The sequence below is a fragment of the Sceloporus undulatus genome, chromosome 1 (assembly GCF_019175285.1).
Source record: "Sceloporus undulatus isolate JIND9_A2432 ecotype Alabama chromosome 1, SceUnd_v1.1, whole genome shotgun sequence".
NCBI classification, from domain to species: Eukaryota; Metazoa; Chordata; class Lepidosauria; order Squamata; family Phrynosomatidae; genus Sceloporus; species Sceloporus undulatus.
Window position 1 is genome coordinate 260,840,840 of NC_056522.1, and position 19,475 is coordinate 260,860,314.

At 39.7% G+C, this 19,475-nt stretch overlaps 1 protein-coding gene and 1 long non-coding RNA gene across 4 annotated transcripts in view; one reads left to right on the forward strand and one right to left on the reverse strand.

Annotated features, from left to right (window-relative positions):
- The first annotated feature begins 3,357 nt into the window (after positions 1 to 3,357).
- On the forward strand, positions 3,358 to 7,521 carry LOC121929762. Its single transcript, XR_006103733.1, has 2 exons — positions 3,358 to 3,863; positions 5,810 to 7,521. It is a non-coding gene; the product is annotated as an uncharacterized LOC121929762 (long non-coding RNA).
- Positions 7,522 to 8,624: 1,103 nt separating this feature from the next.
- The window catches only part of ANO9 (anoctamin 9), a 76,602-nt gene continuing 65,751 nt past the window's right edge, over positions 8,625 to 19,475 (reverse strand). For 2 of the 3 annotated variants that reach the window (XM_042465603.1, XM_042465613.1), the window contains exons 21-24: positions 18,809 to 18,925; positions 17,389 to 17,482; positions 13,765 to 13,877; positions 8,627 to 11,213 (exon numbers count right to left, since the gene is read on the reverse strand). In XM_042465603.1, coding sequence (XP_042321537.1) covers positions 11,186 to 11,213; positions 13,765 to 13,877; positions 17,389 to 17,482; positions 18,809 to 18,925 — 352 coding nt within the window. In that variant the 3' untranslated portion in view covers positions 8,627 to 11,185. Of the gene's footprint in view, positions 11,214 to 13,764; positions 13,878 to 17,388; positions 17,483 to 18,808; positions 18,926 to 19,475 lie in introns of all 3 variants that reach the window. The other variant, XM_042465620.1, reaches the window with a different exon arrangement.

The window sequence follows — 19,475 nt, forward strand, 5'->3', positions numbered from 1 at the left end:
ACTTTAGCAGACAGTTTTACTTCTGCCTCTTGCCTGTTTGTGGCATCTGTACTCTAGCATAACATTTAGCACTTGTACAGTATAGTTCTTTTGAGTGTTCCAGTGTCATTAAATTGTTATAATCCGTACAGCTGCCTTGGAAGTAATATATATTCCAATTTCCATATTGGAGGGCCCATACAGACAGGCCAAAATAAAGCTGCTTCAGGTCACTTTGGAGGAATGCTATTTAAAAAATGCATGCGTCCTAAGAGGCTGGAAGCCACGCCAAAGCCATGCTCCAGTCCTAAGGACTGGAGTGCAGCTTTGGTGCAGCTTCTGGCCTCTTATGATGTGTATGTCATTTAAACAGCAGAAGTATATGTATATGGTTTTTATGTGTTTGATAATGTTGTGGTATTAACTTTCTTTCTTTAAGTTTATATTCACTGGTACCCTGTGGAAATTTCCGTTCTTTAATTTACACCTTGTGAAACAACATAGAGCTAGGAATGGAAAGACAGACTTTCTTGGGTTATAGTGGCACAGTTTAATAATAAGGCAATAAAGGTGATAATATTGTTAGTAGAGAAGTGAGTAAGAATACACCTTCATAAGGTTGCTATTTATCCTGGAAAATCTGACTGAAGGGACTAAAATATGTTCTCCTCAGGGAGACTGTTCCAAAGTCTCAGAGCCGTTGTTGAAAAAGCTCTTTGTGAAGTAGTAACATATTTGGAAGTCACTATTTCTAGTAAGTTCTTACCCAGTGTTCTGAGAGTGCGGGGTGGATTGTATGGGGAGATGCAGTCCCTCAAGTAACTTGGGCCCAAGCCATGTAGGGCTTTATAGGTAATAACCAACACCTTGTACTGTGCCCAGAAGCAAATAGGGAGCCAGTGAAGATCTTTTAAGATAGGTGTAATATGGTCAAACCTTGATGAACCGGTGACCAATCTGGCTGCCATATTCTGCACTAACTGAAGCTTCCGAACTTGGTACAAGGGTAGCCCCATGTAAAGCGCATTACAGAAATCTAGACAAGAGGTTACCAGAGTGTGTACCACCGTCTCAAGGTCCCTTCGGTCTAGGTAGGGTCGCAGTTGGCATATCAACCAAAGTTGATAGCAAGCACTTCTGGCCGTCGCATCTACCTGAGATGTCAATTGCAGGGACGAGTCCAGAAGTACTCCTAAACTGCGAACTTTGTCCTTCAGGGGAAGTGTGACCCCGTCCAAGACAGGTTGACAAATTTCCTTCCTTAGACCTGAGGGACCTATCACAAGTACTTCCGTTTTATCTGGATTCAATCTGAGTCTGTTTTCCCTCATCCAGCCCATTACCGACTCCAGGCAGGCATTCAGAGGAGAGATGCCATCCTTAGTCCCTGTATCAGTCGGAGACATAGAGAAACATATTTGGGTGTCATCAGCGTACTGGTAACACCGTGCCCCATGTCTCCAGATATGTTATTTGTTACGTATTTTTTAAATAATGTTTAATAAAACCTAAAAAAAGATTACATCTTGAAACTATCTTAATAGTTCTCCAATCAGGTGGTGGTTGTCAGACCATGCAACTCCCATCCTTTCCATCCAGGATCTCCATGCCACATTGGGTGAATACAATGAGAACAGTAGTTCAGTTAGGTTGACATTAGCTTGGAAAAAGCAGGCTTTTTAATTCTTTTAAGCACCAAGGTAGAGCAGCATTCCATATCCCATCATTGCATGGATACTTTGCCTACATATTTGAATAGCCTGGAGGTAACCAGGGGAAATAGTCAGCTTTCTGTCAGGAAGAGACTAATCCTACAAGCATAGCTGGGTTGAAGAGCTAGTCTTACAAGCATAGCTGGGTTGCCAGTTTATTTTCTGTCAAGGATCGTGTGTCTAACAACTGTGTGAAAAGCACAAATAAATAAATAAATCAGAGGAAGGTTTTTCTCATTACAGGATTTGCATACTGGGGGAAAACTTCCCTTTCTGAATTAGTGTTTGTCGTATTACTGTAAAAAGGTCCAGAGTGCCAGAAATAAAGCCACCAACATCAAAAATCAAGCAGGGATTATATGAACAGTCTTGAGTTTAAGGAAGAAAAGCAAGTGAATTTACATTTTCACACTCTGAATCACCAAGGATATATCCACACTGCACAGTTATAGCGGTTTGATAACAGCCTAATTGTTAGAGAACCATCCTATGGAACCTGAGATTGGTAGTTTGATAAGAGACATAAAATCCCCCAGTTGCTATTCTCTAATTCACTCCCCTGAACTGCAGTACTCCAGCAGAAATGCCAAGGCCTTTATTAAATTATAAATCCCAGGATTCCTTAGGATGGGGCTATGCCATTTAAACTGGTGTAAGAGTACTATAATTGTGTAGCCTGGTTAGGGGTTCTTTCTTTGGAGGGAAGAGATGATACTGTACTGAAGCCAGCACTCTATGCCCCTTCTAAGTGTAACATTGATTTCAATACAAATATATATATTGAATTGTATTGATGAATTGTATTGTTTATACAGTATGCTGTTCACCGCCCTGATCATAGGAAGGGCGGTATACAAATAAAATTTTTATTTTTATTTTATTTATATATATAAAAAAAACCTCATTACTCTCTCCTCCACAGGGAGCTAGCCCTGACAAGTTGCCCTGAAACTTCCTGCTCAAGAAATTAGAGTGTGTATGTGTGTGTGTGTACCTTCAAGTTGCCTATCTACTGATGGCACCCCCATGAATTTAATAACTTTTTCTTAGGCAAGGATTAGTCAGAGGTGGATGGGGGGATTTCTAGAGCTTCAGGGGCATCTGTACTAAAGACTCTGAAACACTTCAATATTATGCAAATAATAAATGGGGCCCATATATACAAATTAACTCTATTTGGGGAGATGAAGTCTCACATAGGTAATGGATTATTAGTGCTCTCTACAGCACTAACTGCTAAGGGAGAGCAAAAACTGAGTAGAATTCAAATAAGGAAAGGAAAGGAAGTAATAATAGCAGGCATTAGACAAGCTTTGAAATCAGTATTAATGATGTGTGTAATTGCACTTTCCTGCTTCTGTACTCCTGAGCATAAATAAATGACTGTAACGTGACAATAATGAGCCCATCAAACTAATCCTGTGTAGAGGGAGAATTTATTGCAACACTAAAAGCGTTGTCTTCCAAAATAAACCACTTTTTATCATGCACACTGCCAGTAACATAAAGAGCATTAAGAGGCACAAAGTAGTGAGTGTCAATTCAGATGCAGGTGCCAGGATGTCCCTTCTACTAAATGTGCCCCATTAAAATTCTGTCTGGATTATATGTATCTTTTGATAGGAGTTGCTGTACTGACCCAGACTCTGTCAGAAGGAATCTCCGCTCCATTCATTCCACACAGACTAGATTTCAAACTCTGAATATTAAACACTGTGTTACCAAAGACCAGGGTATCGCCCACTCAGTATAATGGCATTTATTAAAAATGGAATACAAGTGGTATGAAGGTCAAAATGCAGGACAGAAGAAAACACACTTTGATGGCTCTCTCCTTCTTTTACAGGGCAACAGATGCAAGATCTTTTACAGCAGTATAGAATAAAACACATTTCAACATATTTTACAATAATTCTTAACTTAGCTCTCTCTCCTTGTTTTACAGAATACTACAGAGCACTAAATTCAAGAAACCACATTATAGGGTTGCCTTTGGGTCATCGTAAGTTGGAAATAACTTGAAGGCACACAGCAGCAACAAAGACAACAACACACTTTGGTGTGTTTTACAATAATTCTTAGCCTACCTTTCTGTCTGTCTTCTACAGAACACTTCAGCTCTTACAATGAGGATATGAAAACAAATCATTTCTGATGTAAAACTTTGGAAATGTAGGTATTTTACTCTCATTTATAGGAGATTTTATTTTAAATAGTAGAACTGAAGGTCATTAAATTGTAAATAGCAGATCTGAAGGTCATTGCTGAATTTCACTTTTTTATTTAAAACTTAAAATATCATGACTCTTCTGATGTTTTATGTAGTACTTTTGACTAACTCATAGTGATTCGAATTCTGTATCTTCAAAAAGCAATGATACAGCAGTTTTTATGAACCTAGTTCAACTACAATTGCATGTATAAATAAATGGCCCTTTTATTTCTTTTAAAAATTCAGCATAGAAACATTGCAGTATTTAGTACTCATTCATGACACAATGCTTACCACTAGTCCCCTGATTCCAAATTGATTCACTGAAGTTCATGGCAGATGTACATTCCCTCAGCTTACTACAAATCTACACTGTGTTTGTGGACAAAGCTAATGGTTAATTTTTAAATAGTGTGGTATTACAGTACCAGTTTCCGAGTCTCTTAGGTAGATTATCATGTCCCAAAATAAGAAGTTATCCTTGACTTGGGCCTAGGTTCTAGGACATAAGCCTGAAAGGGAACTCACAATTTTTGTAATTCCTTCAGAAAGGTGCAAGTGACAGGTAATTTTAAGTCTATGGTCAGAGGAGTCCAGAGGACTTTGTTCTCCTATTGCCACAGCTATAAGAGATGAAAGCATTAGTGTTACTTGTCCATCTCTTATGTTGTTTTGCCATGGAGCAAGTTTAGAACAAGTCAGTGGAAAGAGCTTTCATCTTACCTTTCAGAGTTTCTGAATTTTCCACATTTTTGTCACAACTGGAGTAGAAAAATGGCTTTCCCAAATTATTCTCAAAGCTAGCCTTTAGGAATTTTTGTGCCAAAAGTTCTCCTCATAGTCTCACTCCAGATGTTCTCTTAAATATGATGTATCTGGTTTGGGACAGCAAGTTGCAAAATCAGGACTATCATAGGCACAGAAATCTTATGACCATCACCTGAGACTTAGGGACAACCCCTTGTGATATCATAGAAGGCAGTCCCTGGTGATGTAACCAAGTATGCTGCATTAAGCATCAGAGTTGCACAAAGTTTGCCATTCAAATTAAAACACCAAGTCTAACAAAGAAAAATACATATACATAAAAGGTGATGCACTCATTGTAAGATACCTCCTCTTCACCCTGAGGACCAGAAAACAATGTCCAGGCCCTGAGATCAGAGAATTCTAGTGATATCTAGCGTTGATTCATTGTTGAGAGATGATGTTTTTAAATACTAGAATGGCTGATTGTTATTGTGTGCCTTCAAATCATTTTCAACTTAAGACTCTAGAGCAAACATATGCAGTCAGCCCGCCCCATATGTGGGCTTCCCATATGCAAACTTGAGGCCATTCGGACTGGAAGTCCCATTTAGATGAATGGTGCGCACGCTCAGGGCGTGCACACCGCACCAAGCACAAGAGCATGCCACATTCATCTAAATGGGGCTTGAGCATGCATGTAATTTGCTTTATTTAGGGGGGTTTGGAACAGATCCCCATATAAAGTAAAGGTCCACTGCAATGGGGTTTTCTTGACAAGATTTGTTCAGATGGGTTTGTCTCCTTTTGAGGCTGAGAGAATGGATACCCAGTGGGTTTCCATGGCTGAGTAGGGATTCGAACTCTAGTCTCCGGAATTCAAACCAACACATCACAGCTGCTCTCCCAATGGCTTATATGCAGTGGAATATCATGTGTTTTATGTTTTCTGATCAATGTATGTCCAAGTAAATGTTTTTTGGGATACCATAGTACGTTCAACAGCAAAATAAAGTACAATTTACAATAAAATAAGGGAAAGCATTTTAATCAATTGAATTTTCATCTAAAAGTTACCTTAAAAATAGGAAAGACTTTTGAAAATGTAAAACTCTTACAGTATGCCTTTGTCCCCCCTCCCCCCAAAAAAACCCAACAGCAATGTGGGCACCAGACATTTCCTCCTGGAGAAAACCTTCCACAAGTGAGTGCTATTGCCAAGAATGCCTGCTCTCCAGTCATCACCACTACATCACTGCTGGTGGTAGCATCCACAGAAGAGCTTTAAGCAGTCACCTCAGTGATCAGACCTGCAGACTTGTATGGAGAGAGATGACCGTTCAGACCCTAACTCTGTTCATAATCCATAAAGGGCTTGAAAAGGTCAATTCAGAACCAGGACAATAGACTTGTGAACAGTCTGGTGACCATTTTAGCTGCTGAAAGAATAGCAGAATGTGTATGGTTATAATATATATGGTGACAGCAAAGCAGGAACGCTTGATAACTTTCAAAGAATTATAGTTATAATTTTATTTATTTGTTTGTTTGTTTGTTTATATCTCATCCTTTTCCCAAATTAGGACTCAGAGTGGATTACAGTATTAAAAAATAGTACAATTAAAAGCATACAAAAATGGCACATTAAAACAGAATTAAATTATTACAATATTAAAACAGTTAGTTTGGAAACTACTAGAAGTATAATATTTGATAGGTTTTGGTTGGCTTGTAATTTATTTTACATTTGAGAGCTGTGGGCAGGGCGTTAACTCCCTGAGACATGGCTGCAGCACACGTGCAGCTACTTTAGGTTTCAGTTACAATAAAGCACACCAGCCAGCGCTGAATGCTCCAAACTTTACTTCAAATTAACAGCCCAAAATAACAGCTTAAGTCTCAATTAGGAAAATAAATGGGCCCTCAGTTGCGTCACTGAAGGTACACCCATATAACTTCTGAGAGTTCTAGTTCCTTCACTAAGCTCCGGGTTCTTCCTTGGTATAGCCTCCCAGCATACACTTTTCCAGTTGTTCTGTCTCAGCCTTTTCCTCCAACTTCGGTCCTGGGCGTTGTTCCCACTGGTCACCTCGTGGGTCCCACCACTCTCCTTCCAAAGTTTCTTTGGACCGTCTCCGCCACTCTCCCTCCTCTGGATACCTGAAGTCTCCCTCTCTCCTGGGTCAGGCAATGTTACTTCTACGTGGGGTCTCACCCTCAATAAGCTATGCCTCCCTTGCAAGGTAACCGGACAGCCTACCCTTCCTGGGCTTCAGATTACTTGGCTTCTCCCTGTCATGACCACCTCTGTGCATCCCCGTCTTCCGCGTTTGCCGCCCCTCCTCATGTCCACCTGTCCTTCACCTTTTATATCCTGCCCCTGGGGCATATTCTCCCTTCCCTTGGATTCCCCTGGGTCCTCTCTCCCCTTGCTCCCTGGCTCTGCCCAATCAACCCTCTCTTCTTCCTCCCCTGCCTGGCTACAAGAGCCAAAATACAATTGCGCACACCTTCAAGAAACCTGTCAACTCATAGCATCCTTAAGAATTTCATAGGGTTTTCTTAGGCAAGGAATACTCAGAGGAGGTTTTGCCATTTTCTTCCTCTTAGTGCTTGACAAATGATATCTATGAGATTTGATTGCTTTGACTTTGGCAAGCCAACAAGCCTAGAAATTTGAATTTCAAGTTATTGAACGGTATTATTTTATTTATACCCTACCTTTCCCTCAAACCAGCGGTGTCACTAGGGGTGGTGTGGACTGCATGGGGTGACACCCAGTCAGGCCCTCCCCATGTTCCCTCCCATGCCTCCCTGTTGGCCCAGCCAGTTTAATAAATGTTTTTATTAAAATCATTTTATTGCTGGTAATCTGATGTTTGTGATCATTTCACTTCACTAGGTGTGCAATGGGTCAATGGTGTGACTAACCACTTGTGCAACCAATTAACAGGTAGGCAACAAAAAAAGTATGGCCAGCAATGGTGCTGGTGGCCACCTGGCCCCTCCCCTCATCTTCATATTGGCACACAGTTTGTACACTGATGTGATAATTCACTTTTTCCAGCTTGAACCAGAGCAATCAGAGATTTATTATGCTCCAGTGTTAAGCCCCAGAGCATGGCATGGGTTCAGTTTCCCGCCATTTAAGACACATGTATAATCTGTATAGGTGAGTTCCCAAATCGGATAGGGCCATTTCTTTAAGCCCGTGCAGACAAGCCTAGACATATTATATAGAGACTATGGGAAACTTGGTATCAAGAGAGGAAATCCTGATTTGTACAAAAAGCATAGATTTAAATCCATCTTCATATTATTAAAAATGTTGTTGTTAGTTACAACATTGTAAAATATATGTTTTATAGCATGGAAGAAAGAGAGCAACAGTCTCTAAGCTTTAGTGACCTACTTTCCGATAGTACTGAGGTAGTGCCTACCAATGTTAATGGATTCCCAACTCCTATCAGCACTAGCCAGCACGATTAATGTTCATAAGGTTGCTATTTGTCCTGGAAAATCCCAGACTGAAGGGACTAAAAAAATGTTCTGGTGGGCTGAACCAGTGGAAAGCACTGGCGGGAACCTCATTCTGTCCTGCAGGCTTCGGTTGCTACTGCACAGGTGTAGCATTGCCACCTTATTCTTCTCTTCTTTTTCCCTTCCCCCCAATAGGCCCAGAAGGTGGGAAAGGAAAGGAGGCAAGCAGAGGTGGCTTTGTGTTGTATGCTGACTGTGTCAGTGGTTTGAGCCTAGGGCTAGGTAGCATGGTGGACCTTGGCTTCCAAACAGTCCCTTTACTCTCTGGAGCTGCTTGGGAGCTTCCCTCTCTTCACACCAGCTAGAGGGGGGGAAGAAAAAGAGAGTTTGGTACTGGTAATGAGGTTGAAACATAATGGTAGAAAAAGTGCAATGATTGATGTATTGAATTTGCATAATCAGAATGCAAATTAATAGTTATAATAATTTGCATAATATGCAAATTAGTTTCCCAGTTATGAGGCCTGGAATATGGCAGCCCTACATGTTCAGGGATGATGGCGAACCATAGGTTTCCCTTCTTCTTCTGGCCTATGATCACTGCCAAATTGCTGCACTCTGAAGAAAACACAAGAGTCCTGCCAGCTATGACCATGCTAAAATAAAGTCAGTCCACTCTTTCTGTTTCAAACTTGTCACTTCTTTTTTTAAAGTTTATTGTATAAAATTCCATGTAATAAAAATTAACACATTGTATAAAATTGGAGTGTGTTTTCTTTCAAAAGTACAGCTTTAAACAGGATGAGAAACATAAAATCAAAAAGACAGAGGAACTTCAAATTAAATTAAGGCTCCCAGTTCAACAGGCAAGGATTCCTATTCAAATAATCCACAGTGCAAAAAAATTCTAATCTTGATGTTACTATCAGACACAGCTTTAAAAGTGATTCCCTGAGCAAAACCTTCCAGTATATTATACTGTACTGTATATAGCTAGAATCCACTGGATTTCAAACAATATTCTTGCTGTCCAAATTTAACTTGCAGTGAAATGTAGAATTTGCTAAAGAAGAAAAAACTGAACCATTGATACTTCTCATTTAGATCCATGTGTATTAGGCACCTAGAGGTAATTTTGACTTTGCATGATCTTTTGAGTCTAGAGTCCCAATTGCAAGAGAGACTTCAGGACCAGGGAATATACAGTAATTGTGGTCACTGAAATCAACAGTTAAAACTCTTTCCTAAAATCAAGATTCTGCTCAAGGTAAAAATACAGAAGTGTCCTTCAGCCTAACATGAACTTTTCTGGCTTATGATTTTGCTCCAATATAAGTAACTTTAAACAATACATGCAGGATGTAATAAAATCAGCACACAATAAAAAGTGAGAGAATTTCAATGAAAGAGTGAGAATGTTAAATAACAATTTCAGTATTAATTCAGTTGATCTAGGTAATGTATATAGTACAAAGGCAATGGATAAAAGCAATTGGAACACTGAAAATATCCTGACATTTGATGCTTTTCTTACTATACTTTGTAACTTGATTAGAAGAGAGGCGCAAAGGGATATCAAACACATAAGAGTTTATACACAGTAATCAAATGCAGTAAAATACACAGTCATCATACAAAAAAATGAATTGAAGCCAGTGCAACTTCTGTCACATGTGTGACATTGTGGTGCACCTGCTAAAACTCACTTTTATACACAGCCACTAAAATGCCCTTATGCTCTGCTACAACTTCTGTTATGTAAATACAGCATTCTGTGATCAGTTAATATCTCTTGGATGAGTTAACAAGGAAGCTATATTGTCCTTGTACATCTGTACACCATTTCTGGATTGGCCAGAAATGCAGAAACTGGGTTCCAACAGCATTTTGAATCAAGGTTCCAAGGAAAGCTACTATAGTAATTACATTTATGTTTGGGTACATATGTGAAAAAGTCAGGTATACAAATTGCCATGGTTGAGTGTGCTCCACCTGTAACTTGATTAAGGGCATTTTTCTTAAATCAGGATCAGGACACGTTTACAATATCAACAAGGCTTTAAAATGCTTTTTTGATTTGCACTAAGCCTTCCATCATCTTAGTGAGGTAGGTAGTTAATTGAACTAATTTTATGAACTGATACCTTAGTAACATTGTGGTGGCTGGGGTCTTTGTTGAGATTACTGTCAAGAAGGAAAAACTAAAAAAAGAGGGGTAATGAGCACATGTGCCTTTTGATTTTGCTGCAAGAATATACATTATACAAACATATATTTTTATTTAAATCGAGGAACAAAAATGTGTGCTGATATACCCATGTGAATTGAGTGTGAGGCCTGGTACAGACTGACGCAAAGCGCTGGTCTGGGGCTGATTTTAGGGCTCGGGAGAGTGAAGCGTCCACACGCTCCCAAGCTCTACCACACTGTCCAGGCACCATTTTGGCATGCGCACGCCAATAACATGCCTCGTGCACCACATCCAAATGGCGCAGTGCACAAGGGACGTCACCACAACACTCCAGGGCACTAATGGTACCTTCGCAGTGGTGGAGAAAGGAGCTGTGTTTCATGGTGCATCATTGCTGCAACATGCGGTTGCCACAGCAATGATCCGTGGGAGAAAGGGGAGGCATCTCACTGCCCCTTTTGCCCATCTGTATCCCCCTTGAGCTAATAGATTTCCCATTGACTGATGAACTATATTTATGATATATTTTGTAAGTCTGAGGGAGCTGTGTATGTGTTTTGTCAGTTCTGAGATTCTTCCGTTTAGTCTTTCTGCAAGGTCTTGTTTTATCAACAGCATAAACATTCTCATCTGTTTCTACCTCATACTCACATTGTCATTTAGTCTCACTTTTCCTACAAACACTACATTTCTTTGCATTGTTACATTTCACTGCTGAGTTAATGACCAAGAACAGTTTACGTAATAGATCAAGCTAAACCTGCAGAGTTCACCTGGCATCTTCAGAGCCTTCAAACATGATTTTGCTAGGCACTTGGTTCTAGGATTTCTTCTCTTGATCCCAAGACATTCCTTTACATTTCACTAGATTTCTGTGGAATCATCCATTTCCCTAAAATATACAGAAACAATTATTTGATTTTAGCTTTAATCTGTAGCATTTAGAAAGCCTCTAATCCTAATGAAGGGTGAATCTAAGGAGACATGGATTTTGTTAGTATTTAGTTGGCAAGCCACAAGGAGCACTTGAATGCTACTCTAAGCTTATTAAAGAAAAAAGAGAAAGTAAAATATTTAAATAATTTTAACAGGCAAAGGAATGATCTAATCTTGCACTTCAAGATACCACACTGAACACTTACTATATGGATACCATCCTACCAAAAATTAATCAAGGATTTTCTTGTACATTAAAAAATATTCAGGCTACATGGAGATCTCTTCTCTCAGCCTGCCTGATGAAAGAAAGCAAGAGCAGGATGGAGCATACGAAGCTTAAGCAGGGTCTCAAACCTGAAAGCTCCTTTTTGCTTCTGCTTCTTCCCCACTGCTGCTTGCTCTAATTCCTTGCTCCAGTCAGTCTGTTCCCAAATGGTGCCACTCCAAGCAACAGAAAAGATGCCTTGCACCCAACCTTTGCAAGAGTTTCCTGCCACTACTAGTGAAAGATATGGCTAAGAGAGTGAGTTCTCATGGGCAGGTGAAGAATGGGACATACCACCACATGAAGAGAGGCTTCATGCTGGTTTTAAGGAACCCTAAAAAGCATCTTCATGCAACCCCCATCCTCACCATGGTTCTAAAGGCCACTGGTTCCCCTTGTCTTTCTTACACCATAATACTTTAAATGTAAGGCCCTGCCATTCCCTTTTCCCCTCACCACCTCCCTGCTGCCCCCTTTCCCCTTCACTGCCCCCCTGGATCTTACTACTGTGCCCCCCCAGGGGGGCATAGCATCAATTTTGGAAATCGCTTACTTAAAGAAATGGCAACAGTGGTATTTGTCTTCCAATGGCAAAATAACAGGGTTTTGATCTATCTGTTTTGTGTTGCCTACATGAATGGTTCCAGTTGCCTGCTTAGATATATCTAACCTTCCTTTGAGCACTACTATGAAATTCTGTCAAGTAATTTACAGGAAAAATTGTCCGATCAGTGAGCTCACTCTTTCAGGTCCACCTAGGGTTGCCTGATTGGAAACTAGAAAAGGTCCCTGTACCCTTAATGGTGGTGCAGAATTGAGAATTTCAGCAGGTGCTGTTTGTTACTGTAACAAGAAACACTGCTAAAATTCCCATTTCTATATAACTATTAATGGTCCAGGAGCCCTTTCTTGTTTTAACTGTGGCAACTTTGGTGCAACATTATAAACTGACACAGCTGGGCCCCAGCTGAGGCCTATTGCTGAGTTTCTTGCTACTACTCCTCAGTGTTGCAACCTGTTTGTTTGTTTGTTTGTTTTTTGGCCCATTCTTTCCATCTAGTGAATGACAAAAGCAAGGAGAAGGAAGAAAAACAGCTCACTAAATATTTTTAAACTTTGTAAACCATTTCAATTTGGCAGCTTATAAAAGCTGTCTTTTAAAAAGCCACAGAATATCAAATGCATCTGTACAGCTTTAAATCCTGGAATAAACTTATTGTATTTTTCAGCTTCACTCTGAAAGGGTACTCAAGCAACTGAACTTCTTCATGACTGTCTTATAGCCTATCCACTTGAAACAAGATGAATGACCAATAAACAGAACAAGGAAGCAGAGGAGGAGAAAATGAATAACTCACAAACCTTTATAAGCCCAGGAATATTAAATTCATGTTGAGCCTCCCTTATCAGGAATTCCAAAATCCAAAATATTCCAAAATCCAAAATCATCCACAAAGGTGTCTGAGATAGTGACACCTTTCCTATCTGATGGTTCAATGTATACACAAACTTTTAAAAATTATTAAAATATTGTATGTAAAATTACTTTCAGGCTATGTGCATAAGGTGGATACAAAATATAAATGAATGTTTTGCTTAGACTGGGGTCTCATCTCCAAGATATCTCATTATGTATATGCAAATATTCCAGAATTCAAGATGCTCCTTTGTTGTTAGCTACCCTTGAGTCAGTTCTGACTCATGGCAACCCTGTGGATGAAACATTTCCAAGAATCTCTATCTTCCACTATCTTGCCCAGATCCTGCAAGCCCTTGCCCATAACCTCCCTGAGCGAGTCTATCCACCTGGTTTGTGGTCTTCCTCTCTTTCTTCTACCTCCATCTTTCCTAGCATTATTGTATTTTTCTAGTGATTCATGCCTTCTCATTATGTGGTCAAAGTACGTGACCAACTTGATCATCTTTGCTTCCAAGGAGAGCCGTGGTCTGACCTGTTCAAGAACCCATTTGTTTGCCTTCTTGGCTGTCCATGGAATCTTAAGTACAGCATCACATTTCAAGTGAGTTGATTTTCTTTCTGTCTGCTTCCTTTACTGTCCAGCTCTCACATCCATACATGGTAATTGGAAATACAATGGCCTGAACAATTCTGACTTTAGTGCTCAGTTGCATGTTTTTGCTCTTCAGTGTCTTTTCCAATTACACACACACATATCCTGTTGGGACAGTTGGTTTGACTCTGAGGATGATCATACTCAATATAAACTAAGACACCTACCTGAGTCTTTCCAACAACCTTTTACGTTTTTCCTTCAGATGCCAATTCTTCACCTTCCTGGGGACATCAGGAACAAACCAAGCAGCAATCAGTTTGATACACAGGGCCACATGCTGCAAAAAACCAATGGGTGGATCAGATTTCACTCCTCACAGCAAACAGATTGCAATCACCATCTGCTAATCTAGGCAAATGACTGACAGTACTCAGTGCCAGCTGCACCATTTAACCTTCATCCTACCAGATAGGACATCTTAATACCGCAGCATCACATTTTGTTTCAGAGATCATCCAGTACTAGGCCTGCAAGGTAGACACTATACAACATGATCACCTCAGAGGTTTCAAACAATGAGTTTCAGCCCTGAGTGCCATGTATAGTTAATTTTTAAAAAGTTGGTGGAAAAAATTGTCCCAACAAATCTATTCAGTTACTTTTTCATCCCATACAATGTAATATTCCAGGCCATTTTGTGCTTGAAAAACTATGCAGAGAAGCTGCTGCAAGTGCTCACATGAGAATAACCCGCCCCAGTACCGCAGCCCCATTGTTCATAGGTGGGAGGGCAGCAAATCCACATTTACTTGATCCTGCCCAGATGAACTAAACAGAATACTGATGTTATGAAATTCAGGACCCAGTGCAGACATCTACATACACCATAAAACAACCAGAAACACAATTTCAGAACACTCCAAGCCAAGAAGAATGCAAACAAAGAAACAGTGACAGAAATGTTTAACTACTCATCACAGAAAATATTCTTTACCACATAATCAAAGAAACAAATAGAGATGTAGCATGTATTCAGGTCACATAATGAGAGGAGTCCTTCAAAGTAGAGAAGAGGAACGTAATGTGTGGAAGCCCCTTGACATCACGGTTGGAGCACATACATTATAATAATAATAAATAAAATCTTTATTTCTATCCCGCCCTTCCAAGAAGATCAGGGCGGCTTACAACAGTGTGACATGCACACAATACAAAGTTAAAAACACATAACAACAATATACAACTAAAACAGCAATAAAAGCCCCATAGCCCGTCCTCATGGCCACGGAAGAGGAGGGAGGCCCGCAGGATCTTAATCGGGGAATGCCTGTTTAAATAGGAAGGTCTTAAGGTCCTTCCTAAATTGGGCCAGGGTGGTAGATGAGCGGAGCTCGGTGGGCAGCGTATTCCAAAGGGCTGGGGCAGCTGTGGAGAAGGCCCTTCTTGTAGTAGAGGCCAACCTGGCCCCAGGCACCTTCAGCAATTGCTGCCCAGATGTTCTGAGGGTGCGAGGCGGATTGTACGGGGAGAGGCGGTCCTTTAGGTATCCTGGGCTTACTGCTCCTTACATTGGCTTACTGCTCCTTACATTGGCTTACTGCTCCTAGCAAGGGTCTAACATGGACAACATGTGGCATCCAGTCTCAAAGCATTGACACTTCAGAGCAACAATGAAGCTAAAAAGATTGTGCCCAGACATAAGGCAGTTAAGGTTCAACAATAGGGGGAAAAATAGCAATATGAAGAATCACAGATAAACTGGCTGCTTTTGAAAAGATGTGGGCTGTTTGTTGAGCAGCTTTGTATGTGGTACACATGGGAATTTATATTAATAACTGATACATAACTTGAGGTCTGAGGTAATGCCCATTCTGGTTGTATATGTCCAGTAAACAAAGAAATGTCATAAAATGGGATGGAAGTGCTCATACGTTAAAATAACATAAGGCAGCCTGGTTACAGTAATGTGACAATAGTAACTGAACCATATTTTCACAAAGGATGAAATGTATTGGGAAACAATTTTTTCACCAGCTTAGAGCTGGAAGGTCACCTAACAAAAGACCTAGCATACAATAGCAGCATTCTACAGAACACATACACATTTCTGCAGTAGCGAACAAATATGGAAACTAGCAGTCAGTGGATCACATGTAGAACTTGCTTTCATGGAAACCACTTTGATCGTCCACAGAAAAGCGGTATATAAATAAAGCTTATTATTATTATTATTATTATTATTATTATTATTATGGATGACTGACACATTTGAGCAAATGCTCTTGTCTGTAGCATGGACAAAGAATAACACTTATCTGAGAGACATTTTCATCAGCCAAAACTATTGTGATTGAGGTAGAAAATTATTCCTTTAAGACCATTAATGCAGAGCAAGCAGAGTATATTGGTTTCAGTGGACTAGAACACTGGAAAACCAAGGTTTGAATTCCTGCTTTGCCAAGGAAACCTACTGAGTGACCTTGGGCAAGTCACATTCTCAGCCTCAGAGGAGAGCAATTGTAAACCCCTTATCAAATCTTGCCAAGAAAATTCTATGAAAGGGCTGCCATAGGTCAAGAGTGAGCTTGAAGGCACGTAACAGCCATCATTAGTGCTATATTGTAATGCAAGTTACATTTTTAAGTGTTTTCATTTAAGATTGGTTTCTCAATTTTTGGAGTTCCCAGCCATTTATTTTTTGTTTTTCAGTGAGAAATAACAGTGGTAGTATTTTTAGAATAAATGAATTAATACTTATACCCTTTTAAAAATCAAATGAGGTCTATCAGCTATTCACCTGAGTGAACCTATGTTTTCTGGTTTTGGGTATTTGGATATTATGGAATACATTTCATCTTATACATACGCATACTGCTGGGAACATTGGCATTTTTATCCCATGAAACACATTGCTATTCACAGAATGCTCAGAAAATACCCCAGAAGTCACTGAATTATTTTCTTTTCCAACTAGAAACTATGTTGTCTATGTTGCAGACGTTTTCTTCGACATATAACTGGTTCATTACTATATCATGGTTATTAAACAACACGAGTCTACATTAGATCTTGCTACAAGGCATCTAAATCTTGCCACTGATTGCAAAGGGAAGCATTATGAACCCATCACTGAGACACGTCCAAAGGCCATCTGCCGTGATGTCACATTACAATTCAACACAGGCCTTTTGTATAATCCTGTGAAATGCAGCCAAGACCAAGTGTAGCTTCCTCATGCTAGCTGGCAAAACTTTCTGTTCCTAGGCTGAAAGCCATAGACTGAAGGCTGCTGTTTCATCTCTAGAGCTAAGCAGGTTTAGCCTGTCTACTGCCTGGACAACAGTTAAAATGGCAACCCCATTTGCATAAACATTTTGAAGTCCATGGAAAAAGCCAGTGTCCCATGCCATGCAGGTATGCCCCAGGGCTACCCTGAAACAGGGTAAATTTCTCTTGCTATAGAGCTGTTAAAATGAACCACAGACAATTGTTTGTAGGCCTAATTTCTTCTCACATATGCAGCAAAGGCATCTGTTCAATATTTATTTGGTCTTAACAATGAAAACCAGAAATTCACACAATGCTCGTGCAGCTGTAAATTTTTTCTGAGAAACTCTTTCACCTATAAGGAGGAGAAATCTGATGAAGGACACCATAAGTCATAGTTTGCTGAAAGAGACTTAACATGCGTCTAGTGCAGTGTTACATGAGACTAGTAAACATTTACCTTTAGGGAACTTAAGTGTTCCTTCAAACTCACATCTTGAGTCAGCTGAAGCTAACCATGCTGGGATTCTATCCTGAATAAGAAAAACTATGTCATGTGCTTTTGCAATTAAAACACTTACCTCAAATAGGATAAGGAAGGCAAGACGAGCTGCAAAAACATGCCAAAAATGGATTGAATAACTGTAGTCATCACTGTTCCTATAATCTCGATACCTGCAGGAAGTGATGTAGCAACATAGCAACACTTTATCCAAACTTCTATCATGTGCAATTTTGATAAGATAATCTTTCCTGTTTTGCTGCAACAACTAACACAGTTATATATTGTTTGCTTGTAGAGTTTTTGTTTTTGAAAGCTTTTTAAAAATCTTAACCTGTAAGCCACTCTGAATATTTTTTTAAACAAGAAAGTCAAAAAGAAAACAATTACTTTAGAATTAATTAGGAAGGAACTAATCAATACAGTATAATCATCAGTTGATACCCAAGGAAGTACTATTCTATTTACTAGATTAATAATTCAGACAGTGTTGCTTCTATAGTTTTTTGTGGGTTTTTCGGGCTATGTGGCCATATTCTAGAAGAGTTTCTTCCTGACATTTCACCAGCATCTGTGGCTGGCATCTTCAGAGAATGCAGTGTTGCTTCTATTACCAGGCCAATAAAAGCCCTTAAAACTATATTTGCATTCCTTTTTTGAGAGGAGATATGCTTTCCCCTTCCCCAGAAATTTCTCTCACTGAAGAAGAAAAATCTCTATAGACCAGCACAAATTCTCTCACTGTTTTTGGTCAATGTTCAATTTCATTCTATAAAGAGTGTCAGAAGGATTACTCTTGAGGAGATCTATGGGTGGTCAGGTCTTGAGGATGCAATTGGAAATAGAGGATATCGTAGTGTGTCTGATGTAGGGAAAATGGAGAAGGATGGGGTGGGAGTAGAGCTGCATTTCAAGGGACTAGCTAGAATCAAATAATCCTGCTGGTGTGGAACTCTCCTCTATCAGATTACAAGAAATACTGTTTGCAAATAACAAGGGACTTCCTTGCAACCCTCGTTGCAACCAGAGCACTCAACTGTGACTCTAAACATTGTTTGTTCCTAACAACACTTATCTACATGTCTTAAAAATTAAAAACTGAGACCTCTCGTTTCTCCTCCCACTAAGCCCTCATCCCACTCACACCATCTCCTCAGTATTTTAAAGGGACACAGGTGAACACCACAGCCTATTTCTGCACAAAGGTAGATGTCTGAGGAGCAGTGGTGTCACCCCACCTTAGGGTGGCATTTCCAGGGTAAACCTCTATTACCTCGAGTTCCCCTTCATTAGGTTGTTGAAGGAAGGTGTGCTAGGATGAGCAAGTTCTTCATTCCTATTTTCTTTTAAACACACACATAACTCCACCACTGTAGTGTTAACACAAGCTCTACTGAATTGAGTAAGACTGAGATCAATATAATGCTTAATAGATTCAGCTGTGGAGTTCCCAGGCTGCAGCTGAAGGTCTGGAAACAGCTTTAAGCCTTTGTCAATACCTGCAGTATGTTATATTGTTCCCCATGGAGTCCTTCAGTTCTGCCAGATCCTTGTGGTTCTCAAAGTCATGGACATTGAAGACTGAAAGACTGTAGTTGATGTAACCTGTCAAACAGCTACATGTAACAAAAATGTTTACAATCATTTGGGGTATAGTAGATTCCAGTCCAATTATGCAGGCTATAAGATGCTAACAAGAAAAGCACAACACGGTTTTCGGCAATCTGCTGAATGAAACTGAACACTTGTCATCTGCTTTCAGCTTATGATCGAACTTATTTGTGTACAATTGGGTTAGATTTGCCATTGTTAATGTGATGGCTCTTTTTATTCTCAGTGCTACACTAAAAACTCCATACAGTATAGTACCTTTTGGGTTTGGTTTTTGTTTTGTTTTAGTAATTCATGGTTAACTTCCAGCATTTCAGATTTCAAGTTATATAGGAAACCATCAAACCTTCTCCTGTGCTTATTGGAATAATATTTCCTGATTTCAATGTTAAATAAAAGAAAGAAGTAAAGGTTTGGTATATATCTCCATTAAATTCCAAAGTACTTTGGAAACACTGGATTCTTGGATGTTCTGATAAGCTGTGTATTCATGTTACTGCAATATTTCTTTGGCCACAATACACTCGTGTCATTTGAGCCAATGATGGCAGGTAA